A 17384-nucleotide genomic window follows, 5' to 3' on the forward strand; every position below is an offset into this window, starting at 1 on the left:
TCTCATAGTTCTGGAGGCTATAAACCCGAGATAAAGATGTCAGCAGGGTCAGGCTCCCTCTGAAGGCTGTAAGGAAGAATCCTCCCTCGCCTCTTCCTGATTCTGTTAGTGGCCCGCGATCCTTGGTGTCCCTTGGCCTGTGGCTCCGTCACCAAATCTCTGCCTCCGTTGTCACATGGCTTTCTTCCCTTCATATCTGTCTCCTTATGTCCAGATTTCTCTCTTCTTATAAGGACACCAGTCATTGGATTAGGACCCAACCTAATTCAGTATAACTTCAACTGAACTTGAATACATCTACAAAGATATTTCCAAATGAGTTCATATTCACAAGTACTAGGATTTAGGAAATCCATTGGGGAAAGACCAATTTAACCTGCAACACTTGGTAATCTATTTGTTTAAATCCAAAATTTCAGGGCCATGATTTATTCTAAGAAAGTTAAGTCCAATAAATTAATATATTTAAACCAGTCACTGATTTTCTTTTGAGGAAACTATGCATTTGCATTTGCCAAGTGAGTGTCTGTTAATTTATTCCTATTTTGCGAGTGACTTCAACTGCTTCTTTATCTTCAATACCTCCTGCCTCTTGACAAAGATCAGCAATGCCTGATAAGATTAAACCACTTTTTTAAAAGGAGTTTACATGCCACGGAGAAGCAGAACTGCTAATTATTGATGAATGTGTAAAGATACTTTTATCTCAGGTAATGTGGCCTAGTGTGAGTTAATTACTGTGCAAGTAGCCTTAACTCCAAGGCACGAGGTGACAGATGTTTTAGATTCAAGGACAACAGAAATACCCCTTCAATAGTGGTGAGCTATACTGTCGCTATACTGTCAACCCCATTAGACTCCTATGGTTGGTTGTTAATTAACTGTTACAAAGGTAGGCTTGTTGCGGAAATTATTTAATGTAATCATGACGTAAACGGGGTGGCTTTTGGTTCAAAACTGAAAAATGAAGCTGCTCCTTTTTGGTTTTGAACAAGATGTTATTTTATTAATATGTATCATTTTTCTAAAGTATGGATATTTAAATTAAACTGATAGGGAGTAGGGGGCAGATATACCCCTAGATACCTTTAAACAACTACTACTTTAGCAATTCTGTATGGTTCCAATAAGAATTATCATCTCAATTTTTTAAAAAATCACTATTTAATATACTATGTTATAACACCTTAATTTAAACTTGTGACAAGGTTGACAAAAATATCAGCTTAGATTTTTACATGTAGAAAAGGAAATAACATGTTACATGATTATACACATACTTAATGTAGAGCTGATAAATATAAAGATAAATTTTTATAATCATAATCGTCTTCTTATATTTATATCCTGCTCCTACTGAGATGAATCTCTGGTTACATTTACATATTGAATTAGAAAGTTAAAACTAATGATGGGATCAATTATGCCCCATACTGAGCTGTGCACTTTGGAATGACTTTGAGAAAACAGGAGGGTCAAAAAAAAAAAAAAAGCATCCACAGTGCATAGTAGTTTCAAGATTATGCTAACAGATAAGCCAAGGAAGGACTGTAATGGACAATAATGTGTGTTTGTCAAAGAAATCAGGCTTTTTGGTAGAAAACCTAAAGCACATTTCTAATATAAACATTTCTGAGAATTGGAAAATATATAGGCTGGGTCACGGAAGTTGCTAAACAGTTTATTTAAGGTAGAATACATATAAGGGCAAATGTAGTATGAATCCCTTTATGATCCTGTTGGTTTGTTCTTGTAATTCTTTAAATATATTTGCTATATCTTGGGCGAAATATAATCTGCTTCATGTTTGCTGTCGCCATGCAAAATTTGATAGTGTCCTCTTTCTCCTTTCCTAGCTGCATAATAAATGTGCTTCTCATCTGAAACCTGAATGTGACTGCGGACCTTTGAAGGACCATATTTTACCACCTACAACAATTTGTCCAGTGGTACTGGTGAGTTTTTCCTTCTCATCATTCTGCTGTAACTTGGGGTGTCTGTGACTAACTGGTATACTCTACCACTCAATGCTTCCAGAGATCATTTTCCCATTGATCAAGGCAGAACTCAATAGACCTAAAATACCTCATGGCTTCAGAAAATACCCCTTTGCCCACTATATTTCCTTTTTCCTTCATGGCACAATAAACGTCTTAGTAAGGTATGCTGTAACTGAAGCTGACTCAGGTTTTATCACTTAGTCATGCTGTAGTTACCAGAAATTGTATGGGCAGAACACTTCCACATTTTACATGTTTTCTAGATCTGGCTTCCCAGAATAATGAAGTTATTCTTATGGACAATTTTGCTGGAGATGCACATTATGTATCTGCAGTCGGGAGGTCTTTCACCTAAGTCAGAGGCTACTTAGAATGAGGACACACACCTTGAAGAGAGTTACGCACTGCCATTAGGTGTATTTTATTTTTATTAGTGAACAATAAATTTACCTGCAAAATAATTCCTTGATTTAATAAATATATAATGGCAAAATGTGTAAGTGAGGTAATCCTGAAAAGAACAAATCTTGATAGAAAGAGAAGCAACTATTCAAAGATAATATTCATATTACATTTCAAAATCCAAATTGCTTCTAAAGTGAAACAGTTATTTTACAAAACAAACTATCATATCTATAACGCAGTTCTCATTTTTTTAAAACAACATGGAAGTTAACTAGCTGGAACTTCAGTTTGATATAATAAAAATACAACAAGTAAGAAATGTTAGACAAATACTTTTCTAAAGGTCAACTTAGAAATTAATCAAATTACTCAATTTGCGCCCACTTATGATTCATTTTGTAATTATCTGTAAAATGCTGGTTGTATCTAAATTCCTTTATTTAAAAAAATTAAAACTCTCTTCTCAAACTGCAAATATAAAGCAGAAGTAAATACCTCCATGGAGCTGAGGAGAGCAGTAGCTAATTCTAAATTTCCTTTCTTCATGTAAGATTTATTATACATCCTGTAGTAAATAAGATTAATTAAAAATAATGAGAGCCATATTAAAATACATTTTAGATGAATTTTGGTATTATGTTCTTTTGTAGTATTTTCTTAAAGAGAAAGAACTTATGAAATTTTTATATATTTTCATTCTCTTTAAGAAGTGTAGTAATTTTACTGGTTTAGATGCATCCTTGAGCTCAGATTTTAACTATAAGAAGAAATCTATTATGTCATTCTATTATCCAGCTATCTGGGTATAAAGCCCTATTCAATTCAATGAGACTACTTCTTTGGCCTACTTATATCAGCCTCTGGTCTTATAAGTTCAAACATGAGATACATTCTTTTGTTATTCCATCCTTTCTTTCTTTGAGAGAATCAAAGGTAAAGAACATGGGTTAAATAAATAGTCCTGTCTCTAACAATCTTGCAAACTCTTTCATTGCTTTTGTAGATACTTTTGATTCTGAAGATTTATTTTCACTCATTAAATCTTCCTACAGTATTTATCATGATTTGTATCTCGACATTTGCTGTGTTATCATTTCCTTGGTACTATGTACTCTGAAGTGTTAGGCACTGCTAACCACCTCTTCTCTCATGAGTGTCTACCTTACCTTGACACTGATTATACTATCGTCTCCTTATTCTTCTTCTGCTTCTCTGGATACTTCCTTTTAATATCTTTCCTAGCTTTCAAGATTTCAACCTGCCCCATGTTGCCTCATCCGTACGCCCTGCCCTCACATGCCACAGCTTTCTGCTCTTAACATTTTTCCCAGCGGGATCTTGTTTATTTATTTATTTCATTACTGTATTAATTTATATCAAGTTCCTCCTCCTGAATCTCAAGTGCTGCAACCTGGAGGTTCCATGTTGTTTACATGCCTGATATGTTATCATTATTATAAGTAATCACAGTAACTTATTTACTGAGCACATATACTATAGCAGCTACTATGCTAAATATATTAATCCATTCAAAAAGTATTTATTGAATGTCTAGTATGTACCCAGTAGTATTAACAGTAGAAGGAAGAACAGTAAAAACCCAAATCAAATCTTTGCCTTCATAGAGTCTTCATTCCGGTGGAGTGGAATAGGCAATAAATAAAGCAATAAGTACAGTATTTAGTACCTGGTTATATTAAATTACTGGTGGTATGTAAAGCTTAAAGGACAAAATTAAAGTAGGAAAAGAAGAGAAGAAATGCTGGAACTACAATTATAAAAGAAGTAGTTAAGAGTTCACCAAAGAAATAATTGAGTAAATAGTTGAGGAATGTGAGGGAGTCATCGATGTGGCTCTCTGGGGACAGAACTTTGTAGACAGAGGAGTCACCAAAGAAGGACAAGCAAAGACTCAGAGGCAGGGGAAGCCTGACATAGCTGAAGTGCATCAAAGAAATTAGTGACTGGGCCTCATTCTGCAGGGGGAATACTAGTAGAGAAGGTGAAATATGTCTTAAGATTTTCATATGTGTAGGACAATTTAGGCTATGCTAAGGTCTTTAGCTATCCTTGTAAAAGAAGTTGGAAGCCATTAGAGGCTTTTGACCAAAAGAGAGAGTGATCTGACTTACATGTTTAAAAGAACAATCAATCTAACTGGTGTGTTCAGGGGGTAACAATGGAAAAAAGATGACACTTAGATTTTCTTAGAAAAGTAGGAAGGTAGGTCATTGCTAAGAGCAAAGATGGTATGAGAGTTTTGAGGATCAGGAATAAGTTACACATGAGTCACCTGGGAGAGTGGGAGCTACGTGTCTCAAGAAATACCGTATGATTGCCAGGGAATAATGGAAGGTCTCTTCCTGTTAATAACTGTGGATTTAGAAGAAGATCGGTACGCTTGGATGGGTATATTTCTCTGGTCATATTCAGTCATATTTCTCCAGTTACGTTCTAGGCCTGGGAGTAGAATAGGCATGAGGCAGCCTTAATGAGACTGTGTTTTGCCCAATATGATGAAATGAGAGAGAAGCAAAGGAGTTGAGAGTATGAGCAAAGGAGTAATTTTAGGGACTGGCCATGGAAATTAAGCTGGGAAACAAGGAAGTAAGGACATGAAGAGTAAGGGTTGTTAGGAAAATACATTGTGGATTGCAATGGAATCAAAGATTGTTGGGGGGTTTCCCTGGTGGTGCAGTGGTTGAGAGTCCGCTTGCCAATGCAGGGGACACGGGTTCATGCCCCAGTCCAGGAAGATCCCACGTGCCGTGGAGCAGCTGGGCCCCTGAGCCATGGCCGCTGAGCCTGCGCGTCCAGAGCTTGTGCTCCGCAGTGGGAGAGGCCACAACAGTGAGAGGCCCGCGTACCACACACACACACACAAAAAGGTTGTTGGAATCAAGGTTATTGGTGTCAAGTTACAAGAATGAGTGAGGTAACAAACAGTTGAACTTATGAAGGGTTTGCAGTCATTGGTAATGATTTGCATGAATTAATTTAATAATCACAGCGGCACCATAAGGTAAATATTGTAACTATCTCTATTTTACCTACGAGGAAACTGAGAAACAGATTAAGTAATTTCCTATGTCACATGGCTATGAAGTGACAATTCAGTACTGGAACCCAAGAACGATCATTCCAGAGCTTATACCCTGAGCTCATCATTTCTGCCCTTTCTCCAAATCCCAATATAGGCCTTCTCCTATTTGCCTTATCTAGAACCTTCATTCCCCAACTTTCGCAAGCCAGAAACCTAAGAATTATAATTGGTGCCTCATCTTGAATATCAACTTAATCATTAGACAGCCTATTCTGATGTTCTTTCTCTTTTCTTCAGCCCAACTGTAACTGTCTCATATGTCACCCAAAAATTGTTCTCCAGAATTCTCTTAGTACTAATAGCATAATCTCTGAATTTCCTCTTTTCTTTGCATTCTCGATACTACTCCCTGGATCCACTTTCAAAAATACAATAAAATATTTTCCTTCTTAAATATTTAAAGTATTTTAAATCAATGCCAAACTCTCTAGCATGGTAAACAAGGCTCTTTAACTGGATCAACCCGTCTAATCCCTCACACACCACCTTACACACTACAATCAAGGATTTGAACTACTTGTAATTCTCTAAGTACACCTGCTCTTTGAAGTCCTTGTGGTTTTGTACATGTCAATAAATTAGCCTAAATCACTTTACCTGCTGCCTTGCTAAGTAGAAATTAAAGTTTACTTTCCAATCATGGAATAAGTACATTGACTCTTAAACTCATTAACTGTTTAAATACTAAAACTTTAAACAAATTAATAAAGTTGTTTTGCACACAAAATTGCTTAATATGCTACAACTGATGGGCTCGGAGGCTTTTCAATTTGTGAACTCTCATTAACTTCCCAGGAATGATTTCACACTGTATCACCTGCTGTAAATTTTTAAATTTTTATAGAAGGAAAATAGTTAGTCCTCAGAAATAATATGAGTTTTTCATGATCACGTTCTCTAAGAAGAACAGGTGAGTTTCAAACTCAATTATTGCAAAGTGGTCATCAACATCATTTCTAGCTCATTCTAGAAAATATGAAATGAAGAACTTAAGACATAAGATTTTATTGAAGTTTTTTATCCCTTGCTTTTGACCCTGTGGTCAGGAATTGGTCATTCAATGAGCAATATAAACTCATTACAGATCCCTTTTTGCTGGTTGAAGCATTTTAATGACACACTACAAGGTCTAGGTCCATAGCAGCAGTCTCCTTATATTTTAGAACATCTCTTCAGGTATTATTTTTATTTATTTATTGTTTAAAATTTCTGTACCTCTCTTTTCAGCCCTCAATCCCTCCTCAACACTTATTAATTTTAATGATTCAATATGTACGTGCTCACCTGTTATGAAGATTAGCAAGGTCAGCATCTTCTTTGCACTGATGACATGCTTTTATAAGCATGCACTAAAATAGGATTCCACAAATAATTAAATAGGATTCCACAAATAATTTGTGTTGATGGTGCTTATAGCCATAAAAATGGATTAAAACCAACTACTCTGAAATTAAAATAGAAATGTAATCAGTGATTCTATACATCAAATATAATCACGATTTCTGGAGTTGCAGTTGGCTTCTAGTATATTTTGAGAATACTATCACAAAAAGCTTCATTGCTTAAAATTTATCAAGATTCTTTGTGACCATGTTTAGGTACTTATAATGCTCTCTTTGAGACCTTTCCAGCAAAAAATGATTGGAACCACAGTCTATTTACTGCCATATTGAAGATAATTCTGTACTGTTTACAAAGGTATTGCATAGCTCATCCCACCTCCAAACAAGTGGAAAGTGAATCTAATGCAGTCAGTCAGGACTGTTGATCAACAACTTAATTTCCAGAAAAGGCCATTAACCTTTACCACTTGATTGTCAAAACAGATGTTCTGCCTTTGATGGACTCCATCAAAAATGCATTCCTGATTCTTGTTTTGGATCACACTCAGAAATCTCTGCTGTCCAATCCCAATCAAATATCAACGCAAAAAATTGTAACAGTTTCACATAAAACATGACCTGATGAGCATGCAGTTTGCCCACTTCTTTATGTTCCAAGTTTTACCCCTAACTCAAGATAGACTTGGTCCATGTTGTGTTAGTCCCTCACAGATTTGCTTTAATTAAATTTGGACTCACCATTATGTCATCAACCTGCACTGAAAGGCTTTAAAAAAATTATATGAAGTTCCCTCGTTGTAACAAAAAAGGTATGTTTTTGGAGATGCCTTCATTACCTAACAGAAGTCCCTCTCTGCTCTGTTGATCATGGTCTGTTATCTTTCGAACCCTATGAGCCTTATTACTATCATGTTTTATCTTCTATCCTTAAGAAGAGTAGAGTTCAGTTTATACTGACATTTGAATATGATGATGGGATGTGTGTTTATTTCTGTGTGCTAATCTATGTCTATTGTTTTCCTTTTCATAAATTTTTCTTCACTATAAGAAAAATTTAGTAAAATTTAAAAAAATTTAGCCTCATTTAGTACTTTAAAACTATTTTTGTTAATACATAACTTTTTTAGTTTCCAGAAATCAATGAAATAAGCTAGATAGAGTCCCTCTGAGTCTCAGAATAATTTTATAGTGGAAGCTGTATATTTGATCAACTTCTCTAGAGCTATGGTGTAGTCTTACATTCATTATAAATTTTATGTATTTTTTTAATTATCAGGCTAACTGGGTCTCTGTGATTACACGTGTTTTTATACTGATTCTTCAATTTGGGTTAGGCTTTTATTCAATTAATTCTGTTACTGTCAACAAATGAATACTTGAGATGTCTCATGAAGAAGTAGCTTTTTAAATTTTATATTTGAACAGCAAAAGCAGATCATCATTAAAATCATTTCTATTATATTTAGCTCTGTGATTTAGTTTTCTTTTTATAAAATAATCATTTTACATTATAATTTAAAAGCAAGGTTCTAGTCTGTAAATAAGGGGTTAATTATTAATAATTTTCTACATCAACATATATTAGTAAAGTTGATAAAATACAGGGATCATGTAATGTTGATTACTTTAAACGTGGGTTTTTTACATTTAAGTATCCACTCTTCATATAACTGTTATGACTCTGCCTTTAAAGAATTTTTAAGATCATTACTGATAATCAATGTACATTATTTTTATTTACAATATCTGCAGTGCCAGTTTCCTTCTGTTTTTTCCTTCTCTTTCCTTCTTTATTTCTTTCTTCCTTCCTTCCATTGGCTTTTATTAAAGTCACTGGAGCTAAAAATTCAGATAAGAACAGTTCTTTTAGTTACTGTAATTTCGAGTCTGTTGGGCAAGACGGGCAGGCAGGTTACATATTATGGTGAGGTAAATATTAACTTACTGAGGCTTTAGTGAAGAGAATCTTCATCTATCCTGAGTGTAATTCAATGAGTAAATGAAAACTTTCTTGAAGATATGATGCCTGAGCTGAATCTTGAATAAAACAAGGATTTGGCCAACAAATACAAAGTGAACTTTATATGAATAGTCTCAGAAATAAGAGAGTACAGAGTGAGATCTTGAAACAGCAAAATGTTTATTAAGTCTTATGAGTAAAGGTGAGGTGTGGAGAGACAGGCAAGACAAGGTCTGAGATGGTGAAAAGCCTGACCTTTCTTGTCAAGGATTTGGGCTTTATCCAGTATAAATAAGAGATTGCATGATCAGATTTGTGTTTTAGAAAGATAATTCGGCTAGCAGTATGAATTACAATAAATTTAAAGCAGGGAGCAGAGAAGATATGAGAATATAATTACTGGGTTGTGAAGCAAATAATCAGAAAACACCAACAAAGGAAGAAAATGAGGGAAACAGGAGAGAAGATTGTAGCAGAGAGCAGAATATTAGGGTTTGATGTGATTCCAGAATAGATTAGTTGCAGAGGATGGTAAAGTCCATTATGCAGCCATGGATCTGGGTGGCTCAGCTGGTGTGCAGAGAGGAGGTTCGCTAGGTGTTAGGAGGTCAAGGAACTCTGGGTATGGTCTGTTTCATCTCGTCCATAAAACCACCTGGGATAATTACAGGGTCTTGGTGGACAGGTTGCTGTATCACAGTAATGAATAAGAATAGAGGGGAGAACTATTAGATTCCATGAGTCTCAAATGATAAGAGTTTCTACTTTGGGGCTGGAAGAATGATGATTTTAATGCAAAGCCAAGCTAGTCCATAAAAAACAATACAAAAACAGGCAAACACAAAACGATCAAAAAAATAGAACAAGTGATGTTTGAGAGAATGAGCAACCTCGGAAGTGTTATAGAGGTAGTGGCAGTGACTTAGAAAGAAAGAGGATAATTTGTTTGTTTTGAGCAAAGTTTCCAGAGACCCCAATGAAAAGTTTTAGAAGTGAAGTATGGAAGATCAATTGAAGAGAAAGAAAGCAGAAGTAAGCTTGGGATGGTGATAGCCAGAAAGGACAGAGACCAGAAACTTAAGTTTCTAACATGAACTCTGGATTTGTAGGCAAATTATTTCAAGTGGTTACAGCCTGGTGACAAATGATTTGTGTCCAGAATATAAAGATAATTTACATAAACCAATGATAAGCAACAAACAATCTAATTCAAAAGGGCAAAAGATCTAAAGAAACATTTGAATAAAATATATATACAGAAATCACCTATAAACATATGAATATATGCTCACCATCTTTACTTGTCAGGAAAGTGCATATTTAAATCTCAAGAGATAAAACTACACACCCATCAGGATGATTAAGATAATTAAAAATCCTAAGGTTGGAAAGGACAGGAAGCAATCAGATTGTTCATACTTTGCAAGTGTGAGAGTGAATTGGTTCAACCCAATTAATGCTAGCAGTATACTGTCTGTTTTTGAGCCCTGGCTTTTTCACTAGTTTTACGACATGAAGCAAGTTATTAACATTTTGTTCTTATGCATTCCATTTGGAAAATGGAATTAAGTGAATTAATTCATGAAAATTTCTTAGAACTATGCCTAAATATAGTAAGTTCTCAGTCGATATCATCTAATATTACTACTATTGTAAGCATTATGTTGAACCAGAAAGTGAATTTTAACCCTTTATTAAAAGAGAACTATGCATTTATTAAATAAAATTTATAAAAACAATATAAATTGAAAAGGAAAACATTTAAAAATCTCTAAAACAGTTATATAGGAACCATTATTAATGTATAAATAGAACCACTATTAAAGTTTGCCTCTTGATTTTTAAATGTATATTTTGGCATTTTTGTAATTAAACTTGACATATCATGTGACACCGTATTTTTACATTTAAACTGATATCATTAAGTGCTTATGTATTTCTATATACTATGTAACATCACTATTAATGGCTGCATAATATCTCATTAGTTGAAGATATTATAATTCAGTTGAAACAGTGTTTATATTTAGCATGTTTGCAATTCCTTATTTTAATCTCATAAATAACACCTTAGTGAACATCTTTATGAAGAGTGGCTTCCCCAAGTTACTCTCTTATCTATACTGGAAAGTATCATTTTTTCCCAAAATGTACTTATTTGGTTGTTCAAATGAGTCAGATTTCACAGTTGTTTAGTTCTTTCTGTACTATAAACACATCTCCAAATCAGGAACACAGTGCTTGAAATGAATCCTAAAGCCAAAATTTAGTTTTACAGTAAACTATTAATTATTTAAACATTTAAAAAACTAATTTGGTGGGATTATTTTATCTTACTTTTAAACAGACATAATATTATCAGAATATACAATAAATATAGTGCTCATTGGCAGGAAGTGATATAAAACAAAGAATATGTTCAGCATTGTGCTTCTTTTGGACCAATTGTGGTGTGTTCTTCCTGGAATACTTTCTCTTATTATAATACCCTATATTACCTTAAATTAATCTTTAAGAACACCAGCAAGATAAATGATAAAACTTGTTAGCTCGGAGAAAGGAAAACAAAACTATTGAGAAAATATAAATTTTAAACGTAGTCTTTAGATCTGATTCAAATGGTTCCAGTTCTACCTCTCTCTCTTCTTTACTGTAACTCTGTAAACTTGGCCAAGTGATGGTGTTGCTGAAGCAGCAATCTATGTATCTCTAGGTATAACACCCTCAGAGAACCATATGTCTACATTAACTTTTCCTCTTCTTCCGATCTTGCTTGCTCTTCCACTATTATAAGAATTCTACTAAATTATTCATCGTAGATATGGTAAGTCTTAAATAGCATAGAGTATGTTAAATCTTTCCTTCAAGCATGTGTTTACTCCTCAGTGATGTCAGGGGCCTGTTAGAGAGTGGAAGTATAGCATGCATTTCTTTCTCACGGTCCAAGGATTATGGCCTCTTCCTGTCTTATCTTTCACTTAACCCTAACCAGCAACAGTTAATAATGACAACTTCAATACCAAACATCAGCTAATTAAAAGAGGGAGGGAGATATTCGAATTCTCTGTAATTCTGAGAGTTGGATATTGAATTCTCAGTAACCTTATTTCCTGAACTAGTTAGAGAGCTCCCAGAAGTGAGGAGAGCCTGGTGGAGAGGTGTGAACAGTTGGCTAAGGTTGTGACTTGCTGCACTGAGCTTCAGGTTTTATTTAACATCCATTTCAGCTGCTTCACCCTTCTTTTCCATTTACCTCTTTAACCTTAACCATAGTAACTGAAGTCATCTATTTTCTTGAAAATTCTTTATGTAAGGTACCATGGGTTTGTGCCTATGCAATTTTCTTTTTTGTCTAAAGAGTGGGATAAAGCACATTGTCAGTGCTCAATAATGTTTCATCAATGTCATTACTTAATATTCATTTAATTAATATTCATTATAGATCAATTCATAATTGTCATCAGAGTAATGATAGGCAAGAAAGAATCTCATTTCTTCCCCATATTTTGAAACTCTAACTCAGACTCAATTTCGTGGTATTATACATAAAGAATACCTGCTTTTTATTTATTTTTTTTAAGTATGTAGAATTAAATTCTGAATGTTCTTCTATTTTTTTGTCTATCATTTTCTTCTTCAAAATCCAATGAAGGATATATTCAGCACTATAGAGCGGTAATGTTTATAAAATATGTGTAGATCCATTTTGGTTGGGCATAGTCTTCCATGTACATATACTTTATTTTATTATTATTTTTTTTTTGCGGTATGTGGGCCTCTCACCGCTGTGGCCTCTCCTGTTGCGGAGCACAGGCTCCGGACGCGCAGGCTGAGTGGCCATGGCTCACGGGCCCAGCCGCTCCACGGCATGTGGGATCTTCCCGGACCGGGGCACGAACCCGTGTCCCCTGCATCGGCAGGCGGATGCTCAACCACTGCGCCACCAGGGAAGCCCCATGTACATATACTTTAAAGGCACATAGTAAAAGAAATCTGACAATGCCCCAGCATCACTAAGTGATGATTCCATCATCTGCATTGTGAGATGAACCATTTATCTGTTACATTGTCTTAATTAGATTGGTTTTATTGGTTTATAACCTATCTTTATGCTAACCTAGGCTATGTTATATAGAATATGTATACCTATAAGCAGGATCTAATATAAAAGAAAAAGTTCATATATCATGGTTAATGATACTTTTTTACCTAATGAATATGGTAGAATTCTATTTTTAGGACTCTAAATAGAAGTTTTAGTTTATTTTTTAATAGGGCTAAAAAATATTCCTACAAGTTTCTATGATAATTTATGCTTAAAATGTTGCTGTATCCTTTTTTAAGGAAAGAAACATGTACTTTCTTGGTTTTGTCATGATTTACAGAAGGTCAAAAACAAAAGGCTAATATGACATAAACTGGAAGTTCAGCTAAGTGAAAATCTGATAGAGATCTAAAACATGTAGACAAAAATAAGCATTATCTAAAGAAGGATTAAAGATATTCAAAATTTAAAATCTATAAAATAGACTCAAACAAAAAAAAGAATATCATATATGTGTCTGATTCAAAAGTGAGGATGCAAGATTATCTATTAGTGAATTGTTACTCTACAACTTATTACCAACAATCTTCAAGGCAGCTTATGTGAATATACAATAAGCAGCAATATAAAACATAATAAGTTTGTGCCAAAATTAAGTTAGACTTAGAAATTCATATCACAGTATCCTAAAAAGTTGACAGAGGTGGTTTGCAAATTTGTCCCTGAGTTTCTTAGTAGCCTTTGGAAAAGGGGGGGAATATTGGCTTGACAATTGTTTTAAGTTGCGAAGACTCACAACTTAAAAACAAACCATTCATTTAGAGGAACACTTTTTTCTTGTTACTGTTATTATAAGATCAGAGATTAATTTCTTCTATGTGAAATTGTATTGGTACGGGACTACACTTCAATAATATTGCTATAATTGGTATAGCACTTGTTTCCTTTGGTTTTGCTTTTTTATAACAACTGTCATGCAGACTGATGGCTTATGGCCAAAGTGCGTTTTAGTGTAAATAAGTACCTATTGCCAAAATAAGATAGTAATAATTCTGCAACAAGAAAACAAAGAAACATGCATAGCAGTTAAAAGTTAGAAGGATGTCATACATGAAGATTCATTGCAGCAAGAAGATGAAAATGTTAATAAATTTACATGACCAAGAATACTAAAGAAAACATCCCTTTCACAGTATACTGATTTGAAAGGGATATCTAGAAGGTTAAGAATGTAGAGAAAAAAGTAAAGCCTTATCAGAAACTAAAATGTATCAGTTTCTGCATAGAGAAAGATCAGCATTGAGAACAACTGAATCAGTATTTGGAGGAGAAGGTTAAGAAAATCTCCTATAGTGCAAAGGAGAATGACAACAAGGTGGAAAGAGACCTTGCTACCCCTAAACAAAAAATTAAAAGTATTCTCTTAAATCTAAGTACACTGAAGAAAATCAAGTTGACCTACATTTCTTCACATTTGCTCATCTACTTAATTCAATTTCCATGTAATATTTTTTGCTTGACAAAATTATTCCAGAGTTTGCCTGGAAGAATAAATGTGCACAAACGTAAATTCTGAGAAAGAAGAGTAGTAAGAAAAGACCTGTTTTAACAAATCTTAAGAATACGTTTACTAAAGCTACAGTGATCAAAATGATGTAATAGTGGCTCTAGGAGATACAAAGAACTGGTAGAGAGTCTAAAACATATTGAACTCTATATAATGGTATGGTATATGATGAAGGTTGCATATCAAATCTGGTAGGGGCTAGTGGAGATTAGGGGAGTTGAGATTACTGTATAACCATATGGGAAACTAAATTAAGATAAATTGTGCTTCATACCTATTCCAAAATAAATCAAACATGGATTGGAGATTTAATTTTTGCCTTTAGAAGGCCTTTTTATCTTTTTTCCTAAAAAGAGAAATAAAAGGTTGACAGCCTTGACCAATCAAAAATTTCTTTAGAAAATGGTAAAGACCAAAATTTACAAATCAAGATAAACATAAGCATTATAACAAAAAAGTCCTGTTTTGTAATATTAATGCAAATAACTAAAAAATAGTTTTAAAACTTAAAGCTTATAAATATTCAAGACTATCAAACTGAAAAATGAAATAAACTTTTTCCTTCCATTTTGGCAAATATTTTTAAAATGATAATACTCAGTGTTGGCAAGGATGTACAAAATTGGCTATTCTCATTAAACATTGGTAAGACCAAATGGCCCCAAACTGTCATAAAAACTCCCAAGTATACCTTTGTGTTGGTATTTCTGCTTATACCCCGCAAAGAAAGACTGGGGTTAGTGCAGGGCAAATATCCAGATCTGGTTTCATTACAGTAGAAATAAATGCTTTATATCATTTATATCTTCTAAGTTTTAAATTTTGAGTTCCGTAAAAATGAGTCCCTTCACCACTAGACATTTAAGAATAAATTCTACCTTGCAAAGGTAACCTTTGTGGTTTTAATGATTCCAGATGAAATGGTGGTGCTCATGAAGTATTTAGATACATGCTTTCCTCTGTTTTACTATTAAATATAATTTGTCTATTCTCAAATTTCACTTGAAACCTGAGCCAGAATTGATTTATATATAACTTTTTGTCCATACAGCAGTTTCATGCATAGTGAAGTGATTTTTGACTCAATCCTGTGTTCATTCCTTAGTTCAACCTGTTTTCCCTTTATATGGAATAAGGATAGTTTAGTTCTGTGGGAGACCTCCATGCCCACTCCTTGCTATCCAGTCTAGATGATAAAATCTATCATTTTAAATTCTGTTCCTGATACTCATAGGAGCTTTCACCAATTCCTTCTCATTTGCCCAAGGAAACCCAAATTCTGGAGGAATACAGCTGATCACCTAGTGTTCTATTCCCTATGACATTACTCCTATTTCATCTCAAATTATTTCATTTTGTTACCAGTTCTCCAACATCCTTGAGTCATCCAAGGCCTACATTCCTCCAGTTTCTTTCATTTGAGCATTTTCTGCCCCTCTCTCTCCTAGAACTCCCTACTTTTCTCCCTTTATGTCATTAGTCACAATCTAATAATATACTGATCTGTGAGCTTCCAATTGAAAAAACTCAAACAAGGTGTAGTCCAACATGCTCATATTAGGTAACATTTGACAGCACTCTAATTTGAGTCCAGCGCTTGAACTTCTCTTTCTATACCCCTAGTTACTTGTCTGTCAAAGAACCCATACCAGAAGAAGAATTGTTCTTTCTCCTGTACAGTGTTATTTTCCATATTTGTGTATGATGTGGTCTTTGCCTGCCTCTTAATGTAGCCATAAGTATATGCAGGTGTAAAGATACCTTCACTGCGTCAAATTTCTTCCTTCCTCTTCAACCCACATTATTGTAATTTCTGACTGTAAAATGAGTCTAAAACTATTCTGGCCATCCATCCTAAATCCAATGGCACTCTTTTTAGTTGGATTCCCAAGGAGTAGAACATGAACCGGGGATTTAGTTATGTGTGATATATAAAGAGAGGAATGTTTCTTTATTAAAAAAAGAAAATCTTTAAGGGAGGAGGAAGCAGAAGAGGAAAGAGGCAGGCTTTGAGCAAAGAAGTGGTCACAGAGAGAGTTTAAGCCTTGGCCTAAACCTTGGGGGCTCTGGAACAAAATCATACCATAGGATTTTTCTCAACTTAAAACAAGGGGCTGGCATTTTGTAACCCGTATCAGTCGTTTATTAGCTGTGGCCTCCTGCAGGATAGGTGGTGCTCCCTGGAGAGCCTGTTGCAGTGAGCAAAGGCTAATTCTGCAGAAAATGGGACAGATGGGAGTTCTCAGCACTCGACACTCAGAGCAGCTGAGGGTAGATGCCCTGGCCAGGTAACTAAGGATCTGCTTTGGACTACCAGCAGCATCTACTAGACATCCTTTCCAAGAATGATCTTTTTTGAATCCCCTGCAACATTTGACAGTATTTGAAATGTCTGGTCTCATATGTCTGTCATCTAAGACATTTCTACTAGATTTTCTTCTACCTCTTTGGCCACACTATCCGTATTGCTAAATTCCTAGTCCTCTTTCTGTTCTTAAATATGTTTAGGTTTCCATTTTTTAACTATATTCTAATGTCATTATGCTCTGTATAAATTACCTCATACAATTTCATGACTACAATTACCACCTTTGAATATATCTAAGCTTGTTCTCCCTTACACCCTCTAGATCCGAATACTCAGCATCATGTTGTAAATTTCCTCTTGGGTATCCCACAGAGATCTGAAAGCCAACATATCAGGAACTGTATGGAATCTGTTTCTTGTTGAACTGTTCCTTGTGCTCATGGAATAGCACCACTGTCATTCCTATCACTCACACTAAAATGGTGTATCTCTTTATCTATAGCACCTAATTCAATTTGACATGTAGTAGGTGCTCAAACAAATATTTCCTGAGTTAATGAATTACATTTTGTCAGCTCTTTTGCTCCAACAGTCATCACTCTTTTTCCTGAGTCAAGAAGAAAATACATTAGACAGTGATATAAATATTAAAT

General features: G+C 34.6%; 1 protein-coding gene across 6 annotated transcripts in view; it reads left to right on the top strand.

Moving 5' to 3' along the window:
• DGKB (diacylglycerol kinase beta) overlaps positions 1–17384 on the top strand; it is a gene marked incomplete at both ends in the record, with an annotated part of 651556 nt that overhangs the window by 160043 nt on the left and 474129 nt on the right. For all 6 annotated transcript variants that reach the window (XM_079711689.1, XM_079711690.1, XM_079711693.1 and 3 more), the window contains one exon: positions 1857–1955. In XM_079711689.1, the coding sequence (XP_079567815.1) occupies positions 1857–1955 (99 nt within the window). The remainder of the gene's footprint in view (positions 1–1856; positions 1956–17384) is intronic.

This window comes from Hyperoodon ampullatus (assembly GCF_949752795.1).
Source record: "Hyperoodon ampullatus genome assembly, chromosome: 9".
NCBI lineage: Eukaryota > Metazoa > Chordata > Mammalia > Artiodactyla > Ziphiidae > Hyperoodon > Hyperoodon ampullatus.